This window comes from Lates calcarifer, linkage group LG13 (assembly GCF_001640805.2).
Source record: "Lates calcarifer isolate ASB-BC8 linkage group LG13, TLL_Latcal_v3, whole genome shotgun sequence".
NCBI lineage: Eukaryota > Metazoa > Chordata > Actinopteri > Centropomidae > Lates > Lates calcarifer.
In genome coordinates this window covers 26,367,623-26,390,524 of record NC_066845.1, presented here as the reverse complement: position 1 = coordinate 26,390,524, position 22,902 = coordinate 26,367,623, and the positions used below count along the sequence as shown (strand labels likewise).

The 22,902-nt window shown below is 37.4% G+C and overlaps 1 protein-coding gene and 1 long non-coding RNA gene across 5 annotated transcripts in view; both read right to left on the bottom strand.

Annotated features, from left to right (window-relative positions):
- Positions 1 to 1,144: 1,144 nt before the first annotated feature.
- Positions 1,145 to 22,902, bottom strand: part of LOC108881667 (centrosomal protein of 120 kDa) — a 29,323-nt gene continuing 7,565 nt past the window's right edge. Inside the window, exons 16-21 of one of the 3 annotated variants that reach the window (XR_007814386.1) lie at positions 22,550 to 22,711; positions 22,330 to 22,452; positions 22,104 to 22,202; positions 12,121 to 12,266; positions 2,788 to 3,054; positions 1,145 to 1,375 (exon numbers count right to left, since the gene is read on the bottom strand). Coding sequence is in view for 1 of the 3 variants with exons in the window: in XM_051074867.1 (XP_050930824.1) it covers positions 2,838 to 3,054; positions 12,121 to 12,266; positions 22,104 to 22,202; positions 22,330 to 22,452; positions 22,550 to 22,711 (747 nt within the window). In the remaining 2 variants the exon portion in view is untranslated. Of the gene's footprint in view, positions 3,055 to 12,120; positions 12,267 to 22,103; positions 22,203 to 22,329; positions 22,453 to 22,549; positions 22,712 to 22,902 lie in introns of all 3 variants that reach the window. The other 2 variants (XR_007814387.1, XM_051074867.1) reach the window with 2 other exon arrangements.
- Positions 6,951 to 10,434, bottom strand: LOC127143160 (uncharacterized). 2 transcript variants are annotated; one of them, XR_007814390.1, is made up of 4 exons: positions 10,291 to 10,434; positions 9,534 to 10,252; positions 8,738 to 9,495; positions 6,951 to 7,601 (listed from the first exon to the last, which is right to left on the bottom strand). It is a non-coding gene; the product is annotated as an uncharacterized LOC127143160 (long non-coding RNA). The 2 variants fall into 2 exon arrangements; XR_007814389.1 differs by lacking the exon at positions 6,951 to 7,601 and having other exon boundaries at positions 8,324 to 9,495.

Here is a 22,902-nt window from a genome sequence, read left to right as displayed (position 1 = left end):
ACAGCTATCAGTTATCAGTCAAAACAAGTTTTACAACCTGGAATTTCAGATAAAAACACAGTTGTCAAGAGATTCAAGGAGTCATCACTTTTTCTTTTCTCTCTTTTGTGTTGCCACTCCTCTTGTTATCTTCCTCTCTTCTTCCTCCTCCTCTCAGTAGATGGATGAGTTGGGAACATCTGCTCACCATCAGTACTGAGCACCCAGATGTCAACACACACGCACGGATGCAGCTGTGTGTGTGTGTGTGTTAACATGTTGTTGTACATGTGATAACACGTGTCGTTTGTCTGGTCTCTCCTCGCCGTGCTCGACCTCCAGCTGCTTCTTCTCTCACTTCACATTTTCAGCTTGAAACACTTTATTTCTTTTTGTATATTCCATCTTCTATTTATTGAACTTTTGTTTTTTTTAATTCGTTTTAATTTAATTGCCTTCTTACTTTCTGAATGTTGAAAATTTTGCTACAAAACTTTTATATATTTTTTCTTTTTAATTTACAGATCTGGACATCAACCCAAGTGCTTCTCTGAAGTTTGATTTTAAGGTACTTGTACTTTCTTTCTTTCTACTTCTATCTTATGTTACTTAAAAAAAAACAACATAAAAAAAATACTGTTTAATACTAATGATCATGTTATAATTTAATATACAATAATGTAACTGCATAATGAGTACTCTTAGATTTAAGTACGAAGTGCTGGTGATACTTCTGATAATAACAATACTTCTGACAATAATTCTTGATTTATATATTTAGAGACATGAACAAAAAAGTGGTTACTCCACCACAGAACGACGTCAGTGCTTTAAAAAGAATGAGACCATGAGGTGTTTCATACGTTAGAATCTTCAGTGTTTAATTAATTTTAAAAACAGCCATCAGAGGAGACGATGGGAACTAAATTCATTAAAAAAAATCAACAAACAACCGACAATGTTCATGTTTTGTGCTTATTTAAATTTAAATACTTCAAATGAGAAAAACAAGAATAATGGATCAAAATAAAGGTGTTAAATCAATATTTTACTTTGATATTTAGACACCTTATAATCAATAATCAAGTACAATAAATTAAAATATATCAATATTTACAAAATGTGTGAATCAAAGAAAAACAACAAAGGACTAGAAAAACTGAAATGATATTGTAATAATAACTTTAATGAAGAAAAATATTAAAATTTCATCAGAAAATACAAAAACAAGTCACATTATTCACAAACAGAGTTTATCCCAAAATAATTTATTCCAGACAAACACAGAGCTCAGAGTCGTCTCCACTCTGATGATAAAAATAATAAATAAAAGTCTCACAGTGTCTGCAGGTTGGACGAGTGTATGGAGGCTTTTCTGAGGCTGCAGCGCCACCTGCTGTCAGATAAAAACCTCTCATCAGTGTCACCAACCAGCAGCTCAGGACAAACAGCATCATTACTCCACAGATGTAACAAGATCCTCTAATAACTTCACAACACATTTATTTCCTGTTCTGTCACTTCAAATTAAATAACACTCTGCTGCTCAGTCAAATTAAAGGACCAGGCCGTAAATCTTCCAGGTTTTAGTCTATTCACTACTAATTGTTAAAATTTTACATCATTAACCAAATAACCAGTTTTTCATTGACTTCTGTTCTTCCAGACATCTCAGTTTGTTTCTGTGAAAATGAACATGCACAGATTTGAAACCATTGTTCTTATTTGATTGATTGTTTCAGTTTTAATAAACTCATTGATGAACAGAGTATTAATCAGTAACTATTCTAATCATTGAATTCTTATTTAATTCACAGGTTTCAGCTGCTGCTCAAATGTGAGTATTTACTTTTTCTTAATCCTCTATTATACTACAGATTGTTCTTCAGACTAGAGTTACAACAATTACTCAATTAATCAGAAACTATTTTGATCATTTGTTAAGCGCAAAAAAAAAAAAGGGGGGGGGGGGGGGGGATTAGCTGCTTTTCTTGGTTTTTCATTGTAGGAAAATGAATATTTCGTGTCTTTTTGATGTTTTATAGATTAAACAAGTAATGGATTAATCAAGAAAATAATCATTAAAAGAGATTAATTGGAAATTAAAATATTTTTTTGTTTAAGCCATCATTAAGACAGAATTAGATTATTGAAGACTCACCTTGGATTTATGATTGTGGCATTTTATAGATAGAATGATTAATCAGGGAAATACTTGGCAGATTAATTGGTAATGAAAGTTTATTTTAGTTGCAGCCCCAGTTAAGATAAAACAAAACACTGACAAAAACAAGCAAAGATTCCAATAAATTTTGTCCCTATCAATCATTTACACCCAAAAACACTGGAAAATAAGGCCCAGACTCAAGTTTTCCTTAAACACAAAGACAAAGAGATTTACATCAATCTGAACATCTCTATTCCTGAGGTTGTAAATAAATTAAAACCTTTCCTCTGCTGAATTATCTTGTGAAACAAAACGTCTCTACAGAAGCACACTGCATTTACCTAAAAAATAATTTATTTTTCTTGTGATTTCAGAATAATCTGTGAAGAGTTATGAAATGTGGATCTCACAGAAAAACATCCCAAAATTACAAGATCCTACTGGAATAATCACAACAATTTAGGCTGAGGAAGGAGCCTGAAAACCAAACCATAATCTGGTGAACCCAGTGTGCTTCTGTATGTTTGTATCATGGTAAGAGTTCTATCATTTTTTTACGTTCTTAATTTCTACCATGAACATCAGACAAAAAAGACTGAGAAACAGCCTCAGAGCTTTGCTGATCCTAACAGCTGGTTTACCTGCCGTTTCAGGTGCGAGTCCATCTCTGATTGGACGGCTCCGGCAGCTGTCAGAGGTTCCCCCGGTCCCTCATGGCGTCCTGTATCTGTCTGTTGAGCTCAGCGATGATCCGGTCTTCATGGGTGTAAACTCCGGTCCTCAGCAGGGTGTCTCTCTCCTCCAACAGTCGGCTCAGGTGTTCATCTGCACTCTCATTAAGACTTGGGCCGGGGGCGGGGCCGGACATGGAGGAGGCGGGGCCTAGTCTGTCCTCTTGCTGCTTTAATCTGGGAAATAAAATATTATATCTTCAGTCACATTCATCAGTTTTCCTCTGAGAGGAAAAGGACACATTTAAGCAAAGAGAATCTGAAGGCAAGATTATCGACAGCAACTGCTCTCTTGCTAAAACTAATTAGCCAGAGAACATTCAAAGACAAATTTGGAGCTCTAACTAAAACTGGCCTCTGACTAAACACCCAAAACTCTAACCCTGTCTTAACCTGTCTTAATCCACCTCCAAATGGCCTGAAACATGCTCTAAACAACTTCTACAGCAACAAATTTGGACCTGATTTTTCACCCAAAACACTAACCTAAAAAAATGTCATAGTATAGTATGGCATCAAAAAGTGTCAAAAAATGTCATATTATAGTAAGGTGTCAAAAAGTGTCAAAAAATGTCATATTATAGTAAGGTGTCAAAATCAGTCAAAAAATATCACAGTATATTAAGGTGTCAAAAAGTGTCAAAAAATGTCATAGAATAGTAAGGTGTCAAAAAGTGTCAAAAAATGTCATAGTATAGTAAGGTGTCAAAATCAGTCAAAAAATGTCATAGTATAGTAAGGTGTCAAAATCAGTCATAAAATGTCATAGTATAGTAAGGTGTCAAAAAGTGTCAAAAAATGTCAAAAAATGTCAAAAAAATTCATAGTATAGTAAGGTGTCAAAATCAGTCAAAAAATGTCATAGTATGTTAAGGTGTCAAAAAGTGTCAAAAAATGTCATAGTATAGTAAGGTGTCAAAAAGTGTCAAAAAATGTCATAGTATCGTATGGCATCAAAAAGTGTCAAAAAATGTCATAGTATAGTAAGGTGTCAAAATCAGTCAAAAAATGTCATAGTATAGTATGGCATCAAAATCAGTCAAAAAATGTCATAGTATAGTATGGCATCAAAAAGTGTCATAGTAAAAGGTGTCAATCAGTCAAAAATGTCATAGTATAGTAAGGTGCATCAAAATCAGTGTCAAAAAATGTCATAGTATATAGGTTATAGTTGTAGTTCAAAATCAGTCAAAAAATGTCATAGTTATAGTATTATGGCATCAAAAAAGTGTCAAAAAATGTCATAGTATAGTAAGGTGTCAAAATCAGTCAAAAAATGTCATAGTAATATGATCAAAAAAGTAAAAAAGTCATAGTATAGTAAGGTCGTCAAAATCAGTCAAAAAATGTCATAGTATAGTATGGCATCAAAAAGTGTCAAAAAATGTTCATAGTATAGTAAGGTGTCAAAATCAGTCAAAAAATGTCATAGTATAGTATGGCATCAAAAAAGTGTCAAAAAATGTCATAGTATAGTAAGGTGTCAAAAAGTGTCAAAAAATGTCATAGTATAGTAAGGTGTCAAAAAGTGTCAAAAAATGTCATAGTATAGTAAGGTGTCAAAAAGTGTTCAAAAAATGTCATAGTATAGTATGGCATCAAAAAGTGTCAAAAAATGTCATAGTATAGTAAGGCGTCAAAATCAGTCAAAAAATGTCATAGTATAGTAAGGTGTCAAAATCAGTCAAAAAATGTCATAGAATAGTAAGGTGTCAAAAAGTGTCAAAAAATGTCATAGTATAGTAAGGTGTCAAAATCAGTCAAAAAATGTCATAGTATATAGTAAGGTGTCAAAAAGTGTCAAAAAATGTCAGTGTATATTGGGTGGTCAATGTCAGAAAATATCATACTGTCATACTAATGTAAGAGATCATTTGTATTATAAAGCAACAAGATTTGGAAAAGCTGTATGTAGTAATAGAAGCATTTGATGGATAATTAAATTGTCTTTTTCTTCCTTAATTATATGTGTAAGTTTCAGGACTTGAGGCTTTGGACAGTTTCTGTCAGAAACATGTTCTATCTCTGCAGGAGGGAGGAGGAAAAGACACTTGAAGAGAACAACAAAAGTAGTTAAATGTTCTTCAAGATGTAAAGACATGTACAAGACTTTAATAAGCATATCCTCATATGTGCTCATTATTTCATTAAATGTAGGGGGGGGGAAATAAAAAAATAAAACTAAAAATAAAATTGTCTCCAAGTGGTCAAACATCTGTCATTTGTGGTTTGTTAAATGTTGTTGTAGAACGGAATTAATAAAGTTTTGTACCTTAACTTTTGAGTTGAGTTCCTCTACTTTTAACCCTAACCCTAAGTGGCTAAAAGATGTAACCCTAACCCTAACCCTAGCTCTGGCTAAAAGCGGTAACCCTAACCCTAACCCTAACCCTAGCTTTGACTAAAAGATCTAACCCTAACCCTAGTCTGGCTAAAAGCTGTAACCCTAACCCTAGCTCTGACTAAAAGCTGTAACCCTAACCCTAACCCTAACCCTAGCTTTGGCTAAAAGATGTAACCCTAACCCTAGCTTTGGCTAAAAGATGTAACCCTAACCCTAACCCTAGTCTGGCTAAAAGCTGTAACCCTAACCCTAGTCTGGTTAAAAGCTGTAACCCTAACCCTAGCTTTGGCTAAAAGATGTAACCCTAACCCTAACCCTAGTCTGGCTAAAAGCTGTAACCCTAATCCTAGCTCTGACTAAAAGCTGTAACCCTAACCCTAACCCTAGCTTTGGCTAAAAGATGTAACCCTAACCCTAGCTTTGGCTAAAAGCTGTAACCCTAACCCTAACCCTAACCCTAGCTTTGGCTAAAAGATGTAACCCTAACCCTAGCTTTGGCTAAAAGATGTAACCCTAACCCTAACCCTAGTCTGGCTAAAAGCTGTAACCCTAACCCTAGTCTGGCTAAAAGCTGTAACCCTAACCCTAGTCTGGCTAAAAGCTGTAACCCTAACCCTAACCCTAGTCTGGCTAAAAGCTGTAACCCTAATCCTAGCTCTGACTAAAAGCTGTAACCCTAACCCTAACCCTAGCTTTGGCTAAAAGATGTAACCCTAACCCTAGCTTTGGCTAAAAGATGTAACCCTAACCCTAACCCTAGTCTGGCTAAAAGCTGTAACTCTAGCTTTGACTAAATGCCGTAACCCTAACCCTAGTCTGGCTAAAAGCTGTAACCCTAACCCTAGCTCTGACTAAAAGCCGTAACCCTAACCCTAACCCTAACCCAAGCTTTGGCTAAAAGATGTAACCCTAACCCTAGCTTTGGCTAAAAGATGTAACCCTAACCCTAACCCTAGTCTGGCTAAAAGCTGTAACTCTAGCTTTGACTAAATGCTGTAACCCTAACCCTAACCCTAAGCTCCTGCTAAAAGCTGTAACCCTAACCCTAGCTTTGACTGAAAGCCGTAACCCTAACCCTAACCCTAGCTTTGACTAAAAGCCGTAACCCTAACCCTAACCCTAGCTTTGACTAAAAGCCGTAACCCTAACCCTAACCCTAGTCTGGCTAAAAGCTGTAACCCTAACCCTAGCTGTAATGTAACCCTAACCCTAACCCTAGCTCTGGCTAAAAGCTGTAACCCTAACCCTAACCCTAAGCTCCTGCTAAAAGCTGTAACCCTAACCCTAGCTTTGGCTAAAAGCTGTAACCCTAACCCTAGCTTTGGCTAAAAGCTGTAACCCTAACCCTAGCTTTGACTGAAAGCCGTAACCCTAACCCTAACCCTAGCTTTGGCTAAAAGCTGTAACCCTAACCCTAGCTTTGACTGAAAGCCGTAACCCTAACCCTAGCTTTGGCTAAAAGCTGTAACCCTAACCCTAACCCTAGCTCTGGCTAAAAGCTGTAACCCTAGCTTTGACTAAATGCCGTAACCCTAACCCTAACCCTAAGCTCCTGCTAAAAGCTGTAACCCTAACCCTAGCTTTGACTAAATGCCGTAACCCTAACCGTAACCCTTTTGCTGATTCACTGAGTCAGTCTCAAAGTTTTGGAACCTTGGTTAATAATTTAATACAACCATAATTACCCTATCAATACTTAGTTGAAGGATTTGGAGTTCTATAGCAGAGAAATTGGCAATAATAATTTTCATAAAATATTAAACAGACCAGCAAAACATTCAGTGTTCAGAAGTATTTATTTGAACAAATACCAAAATGAAATAACAAGCACAAAATCTAACCTAACCTACAACACTGTGTAGAGGTGTGTGCAAGTATGTGCGTCTGTGAAAAACAAAGGTAAGATGGTTGCTTTAAGCCACATGGATTACAACAAAGGATTTATAACCAAGATGGCTGAGTCAGAAAATGGCCTCTAGGACTGACTTCCTGGCATGTGGGGGAGGTTAACAAAGGAGAGTTCATTTAAGGTCAAAGTCAGAACCAGTCGGTCAAAGGTGGAGTGTGAACATGCTAAGATAAGTCAGTAACCTGACTGTAAACAAACTCAACAACACATCTTAAGAAAGTTGCACCCTACACTGAGACAAGTTGTGATATACAAGGTAAGGTAAACAAAGTCCAGTTATGTTAGTAAGTCCATGGGAAAAAGAAAATGCCCTCTGGTGCATTAATTTGTCCTGTTGTTGCTGTCCTGGTCCACTAAACTGTAGTTGGTCCGGCTGTGTGGCTCCAGCGTTGTTGAGGAGATGCTACTCTTGGTGTAACATGAGAGGTAGGTTTTTTTGACTTTTTGACATTTTTAGACTGATTTAGACACCTTACTATTCTATGACATTTTTTGACACTTTCTGACACCTTACTATACTATGACATTTTTTTTGACACTTTTTGATGCCTTACTATACTATGACATTTTTTTTGACACTTTTTGATGCCATACTATACTATGACATTTTTTGATGGTTTTTGACGCCTTACTATACTACATTTTTTGAGCCTTTTTGACACCTTAACATACTATGACATTTTTTGACACTTTTTGACACCTTAACATACTATGACATTTTTTGACACTTTTTGACACCTTACTATACTATGACATTTTTTGACACTTTTTGACGCCTTACTATACTATGACATTTTTTGACACTTTTTGACGCCTTACTATACTATGACATTTTTTGACACTTTTTGATGCCTTACTATACTATGACATTTTTTTTGACACTTTTTGATGCCATACTATACTATGACATTTTTTGACACTTTTTGATGCCTTACTATACTATGACATTTTTTGAGCCTTTTTGACACCTTACTATACTATGACATTTTTTGACACTTTTTGACGCCTTACTATACTATTAATTTTTTTGACACTTTTTGATGCCATACTATGACATTTTTTGACACTTTTTGACACCTTACTATACTATGACATTTTTTGACACTTTTTGATGCCATACTATACTACATTTTTTGAGCCTTTTTGACACCTTAACATACTATGACATTTTTTGACACTTTTTGACACCTTAACATACTATGACATTTTTTGACACTTTTTGACGCCTTACTATACTATGACATTTTTTGACACTTTTTGATGCCATACTATACTATGACATTTTTTGACACTTTTTGATGCCATACTATACTAATGACATTTTTTGACACTTTTTGACGCTTTACTATACTATGAATTTTTTTGACACTTTTTGACACCTTACTATACTATGACATTTTTTGACACTTTTTGACACCTTACTATACTATGACATTTTTTGAGCTTTTTTGACACCTTAACATACTATGACATTTTTTGTCACTTTTTGACACCTTAACATACTATGACATTTTTTGACACTTTTTGACGCCTTACTATACTATGAATTTTTTTGACACTTTTTGACACCTTACTATACTATGACATTTTTTGACTGATTTTGACACCTTACTATACTATGACATTTTTTGACACTTTTTGACGCCTTACTATACTATGACATTTTTTGACACTTTTGGACGCCTTACTATACTATGAATTTTTTTGACACTTTTTGACACCTTACTATTCTATGACATTTTTTGACTGATTTTGACACCTTACTATACTATGACATTTTTTGACACTTTTTGATGCCATACTATACTATGACATTTTTTGACTGATTTTGACGCCTTACTATACTATGACATTTTTTGACACTTTTTGACACCTTACTATACTATGACATTTTTTGACACTTTTTGACACCTTACTATACTACATTTTTTGAGCCTTTTTGACACCTTAACATACTATGACATTTTTTGACACTTTTTGATGCCTTACTATACTATGACATTTTTTGACACTTTTTGACGCCTTACTATACTATGACATTTTTTGACACTTTTTGATGCCATACTATACTATGACATTTTTTGACACTTTTTGACGCTTTACTATACTATGACATTTTTTGACACTTTTTGACACCTTACTATACTATGAATTTTTTTGACACTTTTTGACACCTTACTATTCTATGACATTTTTTGACACTTTTTGATGCCATACTATACTAATGACATTTTTTGACACTTTTTGACGCTTTACTATACTATGAATTTTTTTGACACTTTTTGACACCTTACTATACTATGACATTTTTTGACACTTTTTGACACCTTACTATACTATGACATTTTTTGAGCCTTTTTGACACCTTAACATACTATGACATTTTTTGTCACTTTTTGACACCTTAACATACTATGACATTTTTTGACACTTTTTGACGCCTTACTATACTATGAATTTTTTTGACACTTTTTGACACCTTACTATACTATGACATTTTTTGACTGATTTTGACACCTTACTATACTATGACATTTTTTGACACTTTTTGACGCCTTACTATACTATGACATTTTTTGACACTTTTGGACGCCTTACTATACTATGACATTTTTTGACACTTTTTGACACCTTACTATACTACATTTTTTGAGCCTTTTTGACACCTTAACATACTATGACATTTTTTGACACTTTTTGACACCTTAACATACTATGACATTTTTTGACACTTTTTGACACCTTACTATACTATGACATTTTTTGACACTTTTTGATGCCATACTATACTATGACATTTTTTGACACTTTTTGACACCTTACTATACTACAACATTTTTTGAGCCTTTTTGACACCTTAACATACTATGACATTTTTTGACACTTTTTGATGCCATACTATACTATGACATTTTTTGACACTTTTTGACACCTTAACATACTATGACATTTTTTGACACTTTTTGATGCCATACTATACTATGACATTTTTTGACACTTTTTGACGCTTTACTATACTATGAATTTTTTTGACACTTTTTGACACCTTACTATACTATGACATTTTTTGACACTTTTTGACACCTTACTATACTATGACATTTTTTGAGCCTTTTTGACACCTTAACATACTATGACATTTTTTGTCACTTTTTGACACCTTAACATACTATGACATTTTTTGACACTTTTTGACGCCTTACTATACTATGAATTTTTTTGACACTTTTTGACACCTTACTATACTATGACATTTTTTGACTGATTTTGACACCTTACTATACTATGACATTTTTTGACACTTTTTGACGCCTTACTATACTATGACATTTTTTGACACTTTTGGACGCCTTACTATACTATGAATTTTTTTTGACACTTTTTGACACCTTACTATTCTATGACATTTTTTGACTGATTTTGACACCTTACTATACTATGACATTTTTTGACACTTTTTGATGCCATACTATACTATGACATTTTTTGACTGATTTTGACGCCTTACTATACTATGACATTTTTTGACACTTTTTGACACCTTACTATACTATGACATTTTTTGACACTTTTTGACACCTTACTATACTACATTTTTTGAGCCTTTTTGACACCTTACTATACTATGACATTTTTTGAGCCTTTTTGACACCTTAACATACTATGACATTTTTTGAGCCTTTTTGACACCTTAACATACTATGACATTTTTTGACACTTTTTGACACCTTACTATACTATGACATTTTTTGACACTTTTTGATGCCATACTATACTATGACATTTTTTGAGACTTTTTGACACCTTACTATACTATGACATTTTTTGACACTTTTTGACACCTTAACATACTATGACATTTTTTGACACTTTTTGATGCCATACTATACTATGACATTTTTTGACACTTTTTGACACCTTAACATACTATGACATTTTTTGACACTTTTTGATGCCATACTATACTATGACATTTTTTGACACTTTTTGACGCCTTACTATACTATGACATTTTTTGACACTTTTTGATGCCATACTATACTATGACATTTTTTGACTGATTTTGACACCTTACTATACTATGACATTTTTTGACTGATTTTGACACCTTACTATTCTATGACATTTTTTGACTGATTTTGACACCTTACTATTTATGACATTTTTTGACTGATTTTGACACCTTACTATTCTATGACATTTTTTGACTGATTTTGACACCTTACTATACTATGACATTTTTTGACTGATTTTGACACCTTATTATACTGACATTTTTTGACACTTTTTGACGCCTTACTATACTATTAATTTTTTTGACACTTTTTGACACCTTACTATACTATGAATTTTTTGACACTTTTTGACACCTTACTATACTATGAATTTTTTTGACACTTTTTGACACCTTAACATACTATGACATTTTTTGACTGATTTTGACACCTTACTATACTATGACATTTTTTGACACTTTTTGACACCTTACTATACTATGACATTTTTTGACACTTTTTGACGCCTTACTATACTATGACATTTTTTGACACTTTTTGACACCTTACTATGCTATGACATTTTTTAAAATGTTTTTAAGGCCTTACTATGACTAAGCAGACACCAAACATAGGTCAACTTCTCCATAATCCTTAGTACAAACCTGTCTCAAATCACTCCAAATGGCTCAAACATGCTCCAAAACAACTTCTACAGAGACAAATTTGGACCTGATTTTTTTTTGCACCACAAGTATAAATATCTGCATTGGCCAGACCAGAACTGAAAGATATTAAGTTTACGATCAAATCCTCACAAGTGAGAAGATGAAGCCACAGAATATTGGCAGTTTTTTTAAAAAAATGATGGTAAATTAAATGGTAAATTGTTATTTTAAATATTCTTCTTATGGGACACTAATTCATTAACTAACAAATCGATGACAACATGCTGAAGCTGAAAGTTCAGTAAACTTCTGTTTGTAAACCCTCACCTGTTGAGTTCGTTCCTGATGTCGTCCAGCTCCTGTCTGTCTTGTCGGACTGCCTCCTTCTCTTCTGTTGCTAGGTAACGCAGTCTCATGGCCTCTAGCTCCGCCTGCTGCTTCTTCAGACGCGTCATGGCGTTCTCCTGCTCACGCTGCACAAACACAAAATATGACTGAATATATTTGATGATGATCATTACTGTGGCTACATCTAACAATTCTATTCATTTTTAGTTGATCTGCGGCTTATTAAAAAAAATAAATATTTAGTGCGTTGTTTGGTCAAAATCATTGAACTAAACTTTTGTTAAAAAATGAACTCCAGTGATTTACTGATTATCAACGGATTATTTCAGCTCTAACCACAATGGATTTTCTTATTGTGTGAGAGCGTTCACAACATAAATCTTTTGCCTCAATCGTTTCAAAACCATCACAACAATTTCAAACATGTTTGACTTGAATCCAGCTCTTGTCATTTTCTGCACTGACCGCTGTTCACCCAATCACATCTGAGAGCAGATATTTGAAAACAAACCTCTGACCCCGTTGCTGAAATGTGTGCATTCAGATGCCAAGAACCTGTTTTGTTTTCTAATTACAGAGTTTGATGATAAATTTGTCTGGTTTCAAATTTTCATAAAACCTCCCTGAGAAAAATGCAGCAGCACCATCAGAGAATTCACACGGAGACCAACAGCAATGCCATGAGAACAGCAAGGAAAACTTCATAAAAATGTCTGAAAGTCATATTTCTCAGCTGCTCCGGCACACCAGCCAGACTTCCCAAAGTTACCCATCATACCAATCTGGGCTCAGTCGACCGTTAATAAATCAAGGAAACAGTCTGAGCAGGGAGAACAAAAACACTAATGTGGTGTCAGAGCTTCTCGCTGCCTCCCTCAGAACTTTGATTATAAATCAAAACAGTTATAATTTAAAAGTTGCAGGTTAAAATCCAAGAACCTGCTGGAAAATCTGATAAAGTGGAAAAATAAATGTACAACAACTTAATGTTTCCTGCCTCAACACAGCCACTGACTAACAAAAGAAGCCTGGAGAATGGGGGGGGAATATTAATAAACCGTGAATAAATACTCAATCATCTGCTGTTGTAAATGTTAATAATCAGTTTATAAGTTTGGTTTTAGAGACAACTGACAGAGACGTCATCGTAGTCACCTTATTTAAACATTCTTCAGTCACAGAACTCAAGGTTGTTCATTCTGGCCCCACAGTTGTGGAGAAAAAAAACATCCTAGGGCTTACAAGGGGTTAAAAAATGACTTAGACAGTTACCTGATTAATCTATTAATTTTCTGTCAATCGACTAACTGTAGCTCTGTCCTGGGAAGTGTTGCGAAGTGATCTCATGGTGGCGTTGCACAAAAGGTCAGGAGTTCATCCTCCAAAGTCCACAAATATCTGAAACAGATTTTAATTTAATCTAAAAAGCACTTGTTAAAATATCTTAAATGGATCGACACGTGTTGGACGAAACAGAGCGGCCGACGTCACCGTCCCTCAGCTGCTCCGCTAACAGGGCAAAAAGCTGGAAAACACGCCAACGAGCAGGAGGCTGGAGGCAGTGGGAAGGTGATTTGAGAAGCTGGAATCTGTCTGTGTGTTCTGGTGATACAGAGCAGAACGACCGGCCGGCTGATTCTGGATGGGAAAACTAACATTTTCACATTACTGCCCAACCGCTCGCTCACACACACACACACAGACAGAAAGCTTCCATTTTCACACGCCTGATCTCCCTCACCTCCTAACAGAAAAAACACACACACAATCTCTCATGAACACATCATTCACTCACACACACACACACACACACACACACAGACAGTGTGTTGACACAGGCTCAGCTCTCTGTGGACCATTAGCAGTCTGTATTACAGGCCGTTTTAAGGCTAATTACTAGAAAAACAAACAGGCTAAACATTTTCTCTAGTGCCCACTGCCAAGGACAATCTGAGGCTGAGTCCTGAAACAATTAGAGGACAAGGTGATACTGGGGCCTCGGTGGGGGGGTGGGGGGTGGTAAAAGAGAAAAGCTACTAAAACTCTGTGCCCTGAAGCAGATATTTTACAGTCATGAATCTCCCAGCAGCCTCAGCTGACGGCGTCACGGCCAGGCTCTGGCTCTGTACAGGTACTGTTGAAAACACAACAAGGGTTTTACAGATCCAACGTTTCTGACCTGATCTGACACAGACCTTAAAGAGAAGGGGACCCGATCCAAACAGGATCTAGGTACAAGATGCCTGAGATGCTGACCTTTCTCAAACTACATCCACGCTAATATGTTTTAGTTGCTATGGTTACGCCTGGTGTCCACGCGACTCAACTGAGACTTTAGGAAACTCTGCTGGACCCATTTCAGTTTGAAAACTTCGGGGTTGTGTTTTAGTCTTGAGGGACAGAAACAGAGGAGGACTGGGTGTTGGCCAGATATAACTGATCTACATTAGAATTAAAGCTATGTTCACACTAATACGTTTTCATTTTAAGACGATAATGAACTCCGTCCAGAGGAGAGCTTAACCTCCATATAAACACACCTGAAACACTGCTGAACACAGGAAGTCTCACAGATCGCTCTAATAACAGCATAAAGCTACTGCTGATACTCAGTCATCACTGCCAGTCTCACAATAGACGTGACAGCAGAGGAAAACAGAAGTGTTTCATGGTTACTCAACAATACTAAAATTTAACATGGCATATTTCTTGCACATTTAGTGCACATCTATTGCGGACACAATAGATCAAAACAATAGATTTTTACAAGTTAAAAAGCTCAATAAAGGAGAACAAGACAAATTAACAACAAACTCTGAGGAACTGTTTCTGAGGTCGGTTTCAGTTCATGAGGAAAAAGAAAAATCTGGTTTAAAAAAGAGAGCAATGGGTTAGACGGGTTTCCGAGCAACGTCATCAGTGACACAGGCGGAAAATGACTTAAAATTAGATCAACATGAAAAGTTGTTTTTGTGCCTAAAACTACACAAATCACACAATTACTAAGTGGAAAAAAAGACTGGTGATGTAACTCAGCGATGCTGTTAACAACAAACATGGAGGATCAGCTTAGACTTTCCAAAGTCAACAAAAACAGCTGCACAACGTTCCCTCACTAAATCTTCGTCCTTATCCAGCATCAACTCATCTAAAACAGCAACCTTTTACAGCACATCACTGTATGAATCCAGCTCCCAAAGACAGACGGAAATAATCTAGATAAACTGCATTTCATTTGGCCACAGGTTTGTGTCCAGTAAACACCTGGTGAAAGCAGAAAGTTTTGGTCCAGTTTTATTTATATTTTGCCTCTAGGAGGTGAAAACAGTTTGTTTAATGTCGAAGTACAATAAAATATTTTGTCCCTAAAATCAATGAATAACTGTAATCTCAATATTGATCAAAGTAATTGCGATTAGCTTTTTGGCCATAATCGTGCAGCCCATGCCAAGACAAATCAGATCAGTTTTGAATCTAGAAAAGCAACTGGCTGCTAACATGTTGAAAGTCAGGGCCTCCATCAGATTTGGCTGCCAGACAATGTTATGTCATCTGTAGGTCATAGGACTGTTAGTGGATCTTCACATGATAAGAGAGTCTGTACGTTCACATAAACCTGGGTCAGCCGGCAGATCAACGACTGGGATCACGTTCAAACAAACTGATCATTATTTAGTTAACATGCCGTTGCCACGAGCGTCCAGAGGGGCTGCAGAAAGTCCTGCGCTTGTTTAAATATTTTTCAAACGGTAAAAAAATAAATGACAATGTTCTTTTTAACAGATCACAGCAGAAACATATCTGTTTCATGCAGCTCCAGGCAGAGACACCAGAAGATGACGTCCACCCCTCATCAGCCCTCCCGAACTCCAACTCAAACAGGCCAAATGATGGTAAACTGCAGACAAGCTGTGAGCTGCAGAGCGAGCCCTGAGAGGAAGTCCAGGCGGGAAGGATGGAGGTCCGAGGCAGTCGGGGGGCTGATTTCTGGGACGATGACCAGAGAATGACTTCTCCTCCCCCAGGTTCCCCTCCGTCTTCCCTCCATTACTCGCCTCTACTTTCAGAGGTCAACAGTCCCGAGCAGCTGTGGGAGGACGTCTCGCACAAACACTTTTGTACCATCGCTCACATGTGGATGCACTTTTCTCAGCTCAGATGTAGTTTTCTGAGCAGCTTGCCACCTGTGGGAGTTCAGGGGGAGTTTTCCTACAGTCGCCGTATGAGGTTTTTTGGGGATGTGATGGATAAAACACAAAGGGAAATGAGCACGACTGGGACAAGTGTCTCTCTATAACAACTGAAATCACAGAGAAATATGAAAATATTCTTAAAACTTCTGCTTTCTGTACAGGGCTGACAGACTGAAGGTGAAGTAGCTGAGGGTTTTCAAGAGAAGTTTTTCTGCTCTGATGGGTAAAACAGTGAATTATTATAATGACCTACATCTGAAAAGTCAGTGAAAGCTGCAGGTACAGCAGGACAGAGGAAATAACAACTGAAATCTTTTAAAGGCTGGTGGAGTGAATGTCATGTGCATGTTCCAACGAACATACACCTTTCAACCTTCTGACGTAAAAAAAAAAAAAAAAACAACGGTACAGTGAATAAGTTATGAAAGTTAGGACGGTTAATCTAAGTTATGTGGAACAGTGAGCTGTTTGTATAAAAATCAGACAAGATTTCACTAAAGGAACAGATAAGAGATGAAATTATTAGTTGAATAATCGGTTATTAAACTAAAAATGAGAACTACAGCGACCATCGTCCCACGCCTGCCCATCATCCTTTGCAATCCGCTCTCTCCCTCTTCAAATCTGTGGATCTAGTACAGCGAAAATTGCAGACATCTGTGTTTAAAATATCTGAATTTGATATGGTTACATCCCTACTCACTAACCCTCATCCAAAACCTTCACCCTGACAGTATTAGAGCTTTGTCAGTGCTGAGGAGATCAGATCTGCACCACCAGGGTTAAATAACCCCACAGCACCGTTATATCTGCATGAATGCAGTGTTTGAATCAGGCTGCTGTGTTGGGGTTTCAGACTGATAAGCAGGAGATAAGAGATACAGGAGCAGGGTCTAAGAATGTGGTCTGTGTGTCTGCGATAGAGGCCGCTGGTCTGGTCGAAACAACGCTTAATGTGAAGACTAAAAACCACAGATCACACTGTTGTATTCGTTTAATATTCTCTGACAAGAACCGGAGACTGGGAATGCAATATTCAATACAAAGCCAAGAGTTTCTGAGGAATATAAACATGCTTTTCTACAGAAACCCTTTCACAAAAGAAGCCAGAGTAATAAAATGTTTACAGCAGTCTTTACACAAGCAGCCAAACAAGAAATAAAACAGCTTAGAAATTTGGAAATATCTGTATTAAATTTTTTGGTCCATTTTCTTCTCAATTTATTAATTAATTAGTTTGGTCTACGCAATGGATATATAACAGAAAATGCCAATTACAATTCCCAAAAGCCAAAGTGAATGCTTAGTATTCCACATTTAAAAACGTCTCTGCATTCAGTCGATTGTCTGAGTAGAGGACGATTATTTGTCCCTCCACTGACTGTTTCAGCTCTGTTTAAGTTTGGTACTTGGACTCTAACGTAAGTTTAAATCTTGAGTCTTCCAGTAATCTCTGGTCTGAAGAGGTTAACAGTCTAGCTTCCTCTCCAACTGGGATGAAAGTCATCCAATGTCAGATTGAAATTCGTTCAGTCTGAAGTTTGTGTTGGAAGCAGGTTCCCACTGGGGCCCGGAGGAAAACTTGTTTGACTTTTCATATTAAACTTTTGAGTGTTTCTCTGAACCTACAACTGTTCGTCTTTCCTGGTTTGTTGATGTTGCTTTTCAGCCTAGTTTCCACTCAAGTTGGACTAACAATTGTCCCTCACTTGTCCCAGAAAATGCATCAAACTCTCTGACCCACCCTGTCTGGAACACACCCCTCGTATTGGACCTCGGTAATATTCCAGGAATGAGCAGTGGGAACTATCAGCGAGTCTCCACTGAGACCAGTAAAACTGAAATTCCCTCAGACGACATGTTACATCTGTTGTTTGACAGACAGTTTTATACAAACAGCATCATGAGAGAGGGCAGTTTTAGTCTGGATCGACCCATGGAGAACTGACCTCCAAACTTGGGTAGAAACAGGATCACGTGATTGAGACCAAGACATGATGAAGGTGAATTGGTCCAAACACAGCAACTGATCACTCCGAGCGGGTATCAAACCTCAAAACTGGCTTTGAATGTTCAGATTCTTATCTTCTTCTTAAGATCAGATATTTCCTGAATTTTATCAATATTTTAGACACAAATGCATCGATCCTACATTTTCTTTCCCAATAGCAATACTTTAAATCAGTATAATGCTACTAGGGTTATGGATCCACCGAAATCCAGATACAGGAGCAAAAAAAATTGTCTTTGAGAATATGCCATGTCAATTTTTGTTTTCTAAGTCGTCCTCCCCTTTCGAGATTATTATTACCAATTATTTTGAAGCCACTTCCAAACAAAAAGTGCAGGAAAAAATCTATATTTGCTTTTAGAAAAGTTACACAGAGTTAGTTTTTTGCAGCCACACTTTCTATTTATTTATTTAGTTTGTTTGATAAGTGGCTCAATAATTTTTTTTAAGTAAAAATAAAGTAAAAAAAAGTAAAAACTTGTTCAACAAGCTATTTAAAGACATCGCCATGGACTTTGGAAAATTGTGATCAGCATTTTTGTACATACTGACTTATTGAAAACAACAGCAGGTTTCCTGACAAATTAAAGTAACGGATGAAGTGGAGGAGTCGAACACCACAATGCACACATAAGTAGTATTCCCTCCACCAAGTGCGTTATTCCCTTCATCAGAGAACTGATTTGCTGCCCTTCAGGAAGCTACAAACTCCAGCTCATTTCCATGAGACATGACTGCAGACATTCAGACAGTATAAGACACCTGTGAGGCAGACTGGTGCGTCAGCTGGAAAAGTTTCTGGTTTGGCAAATTAGGCAGGTTTATATTGGTGGCCCATGTTTATGTTGGATTTGCAGATATAAATATATCATTAATTATTTGCTTCTTTCTTTATGGTCTATAAAAATGACCAAGTTTAGTTCTCTTCTCCCACTACAACCAGCTTTTAGTTGCCTGACCTTCTGCGTGGGCTTTAAAAATACCAAATTTAGCTCCCAGGCTCTGTACTTTAATCTCTTTGTCCCAATATTTTTGCTTTGAAAAGACCAACTTAAGCTCCTTGTCCCAATATTTTGAATTTAAAAAGACTGTGGCTGACTCTCTGATCTAATACCTCACTGCTGTCTGGATATTAATTCTCACTCTGCCTCTCCGGCCGCCCGCACCTCCTGGGTTGAAAAGCACATTATTCCTCGGACAAGAATTTTTATGATCCGACTTGAGCTAAACAGCACGCCATGCGAAGCGCTGAGAGGAGAGAATAAATAGGCGAGGAGAGGCCGAGAAAAACCAAACAAGCCTCAGCTTTAAAAACCGCAGCGCGCCAAGACAGATGGTCGTGTAAACACTGGCCTGATATTTTATAAAAAGCGAGAGTGTGACATCTGAATAGTTAGCGGCTGGCTAGCTTATTGCTCAACGCAATCCCAGGGATGATTAATAGGCGAGGGGTGACACTCAGCGCCGAACCCCCTTAGAGCTGCATAAATCACACTGTGTTTTCTTTACAATGATGTGGCACTTAGAGAGGAGAGGAAGGGGAGACTGAGTGAGAGAGAGAGGAAAAATAAAAGATAGAAAAAGAAAAAAAAGACAGATTGGAGGGAGGATGAAAAGGAGGAAGGGAAAGAGGACTTATGAATAAAAGCAAATTAAGTGTGAGGTGGAAAAAGAAACAAAAAAAGAATAGAGAGAGAAAGAAAGGCAGAAATAGGTTTATAAAAAGAGAGAAATATTAGAAAGAAAAGACGGAGAGAAAGTGAACAAAAAGGGAAGACTAGTAACTAGCAATGGAAAAGAATAAAACAAACAAGAGGAGAGAAAAAGTAAACAGGGAGATAGGAGAAGTGAGTTGAGGGAGAGATGGGGAGAAAACAGAAAGAGTGGAGAGACTGATGAAAAAAAGAAAAGAGAGGGAGAGAAAGAGAGAGAGAGAGAGAGAGGGATGGAGGAAAAATGTCCGTCCAGTTTTCCAGCTGGTTAATGTCAGTAACAGTTATTAGTTTGTCAGATAAGGTCTGTGTGTGTGTTTACATTAGTCTTAGGCTGACTAAAGCCCCACTTAGTGCTGTGTGTGTGTGTGTGTGTGTGTGTGTGCTGTTAAGAACTGATGGCTCTCACACATTTCATTGTCTACTTCACCTCAGCTAAATATTTGGCTCTGGTGTAAAAACACACCTCTCTTTCTTTCTCCCTCACTCTTTCCTTCTCTTCCTCCTTCACACACACACACACACACACACACACACACACACACACACACAAACTGAAGCTGAATTTATGGTTATGCCGTAGCTGATGTGCACGTCTTTAACAGTCTGCAGCCAAGCTGGCAGCTCTGAGGCTCCGAGCAGCAGCATGTTGATATTCAGCAGATCTAATATTCACCACGTTCACTACTTTATTTTAGCGTGTTAGCATGCTAACAGTCGCTAATAAGCACTTAGCACAAAGTCCAGCTGAGGCTGATGAAGGCGCTAGATGAAAAGCTAGCGATCCAGTTTTATTGTAATCTACTCAATAGTTTGGTCACTTTACTCAGAACCTGATTTGGGTCTACTTCTGGTTTTGCAGCACAGCAGCGTAAACCGGTTTGGTTTTATACAAACCAGCTGAACCAACACTGTATTATACAACATGTATAATCCAACTTGTATTGCATTAGTAATAAGTGAAATGACAATGTGATTAACATAGCATGATGTGAAATAATAAATGGGCTAACAGAGCTGAGGTCAGCAGAGACACGTTGTGTTTGTTTACTGAAAAGTTCATGTGTTTTCTGTGGTGATGACGAGAGGAGTCACAGCACACTGAGGCTCAAAGAAAAATAAAACTATATCAATATGATAACATCTCAAATTTAAAGCCGAAGCATAGACGAGGCAACGTGTAAACTGCAGGAAAACAGTCACAGCAAAATGTGGTAAAACATCTAATTTACATGCACACCTGCAAAAATAAGAAAGATGGGCCCCATTAGAAGAGGAGACTTTGCTGCTGAGATTATTGTACAGAAGAAAGATTTGAAACGTACTTTTACGTGTAATAACTATTCCTACATGTGGTACTGATGCTTTTTCTAAGGGCAGAGGAACTTAAACTTGAGCCAAAGTCTACACAGCCTCTTGTCTTTACGCACATCGATCATACAGAACATGTTGTACTTGTGTACCCGTACGTCTGCAGACGCTCCCACAGTCACGGTGTGATAATCAGCTGACGGATGGCGGCGGGGCTGAGCTCAGTTTCCTCCGCTCGCTCCGTCTCTTTAAACAGAGCTGTTAAATGTCTTAACACTGTCAGCTCGTCTCCAGCAGCAGATTAAAAACCTGCAGCGTCCGACTCCACCAGACGCCCCAACGCAGAAAAACTACTATTATCTGTGGTGAAATATGGCCGCTGTCAGGGCAGAGCGGCCTTCCACCGCTTCTTTATTCTGATGGTAAACTTTCAGTAAAGTTATCATGATTACAAAGATTAGATTTTTTAGAGCAAATTTCTATCATCCATAAAGTCACTGGTTTCAGCTCATCAACATGAACATTTAGTTTTACTGTGGTGCATTCAAGGAGCATCAGACATCTGACTGATAAACGTCGACTGATGGAAAATTTATCTGCTCCTATTTTGATAATTCATTAATTGTTTCAAAGAAAAAAATCACTGATTCCAACTTGTCACATTTGTTTTGTGAGTATCTGGGTTTTGGACCACAGGTCTGAGAAAACACCCCTCCCTCTGAACCAGCACAGTACCTGTTTGAACCGGGCCAGTTCTTTTAGGGCTCGTCCCCACTGCTGCTTGTAGTGAAGCTTTGACTTGGTGGTGGACTCCAGCTTCCTCTCCAGCTCCACCTTAATAATCACAGAACAAAGTCAGTCACACATCTGAAAAAGTCTGAGTTATTATTCACTGATTTCTCTAAGTTATTATGGTTAGAATTAGAATCACAGTAACTACACTGAAGATGAAGTTTGTTACCTTCTCCAGAGTCAGCAGGTTGATCTCTGACTGCAGTCTGAACTCAGGTCTGATGTTCTGTTGTTCTCTGTACAGCTGAAACTCTTTCTCCAGCTGTTTGTACCGAGACTCGCCGTCTGTGATCTGCAGAACAGAATCAGAAAGAGTGAAAGAACTTATTATTTTTAGGTTGACGTGAACATTTAGAATCACAGACAGAGTTCTGTATCTCTGTGTCTACCTGCTGCAGCAGCCGGGATCTCTCCTCCTCCATCAGTCGGACTTTGTCTTTCTCCAGCGCCACCCGGTGGTCGCACTCCTGCTGCAGCCTCCTGCTGCTCTCCTGCAGCTCCCTCTGGGTCAGATCGTGGTCGGCTCGCAGCTCCCTCTGCAGCCTCTGAGTCTGAAGACGCAGAAACACACACTCACTGTAAAAACTGCTGACCACCATGAGAGAGGGGATTTCACAGAGGAAGAATCTGAAATCAACTCTTTAAAAAGATCATGAAGGTGTGTTTCTCCTCCTCCTTTCCACCAAAGTAAGCAGCTTGATTATAGACATTAAAGTGTTTGTTTTATTTTACACAGGAGTTT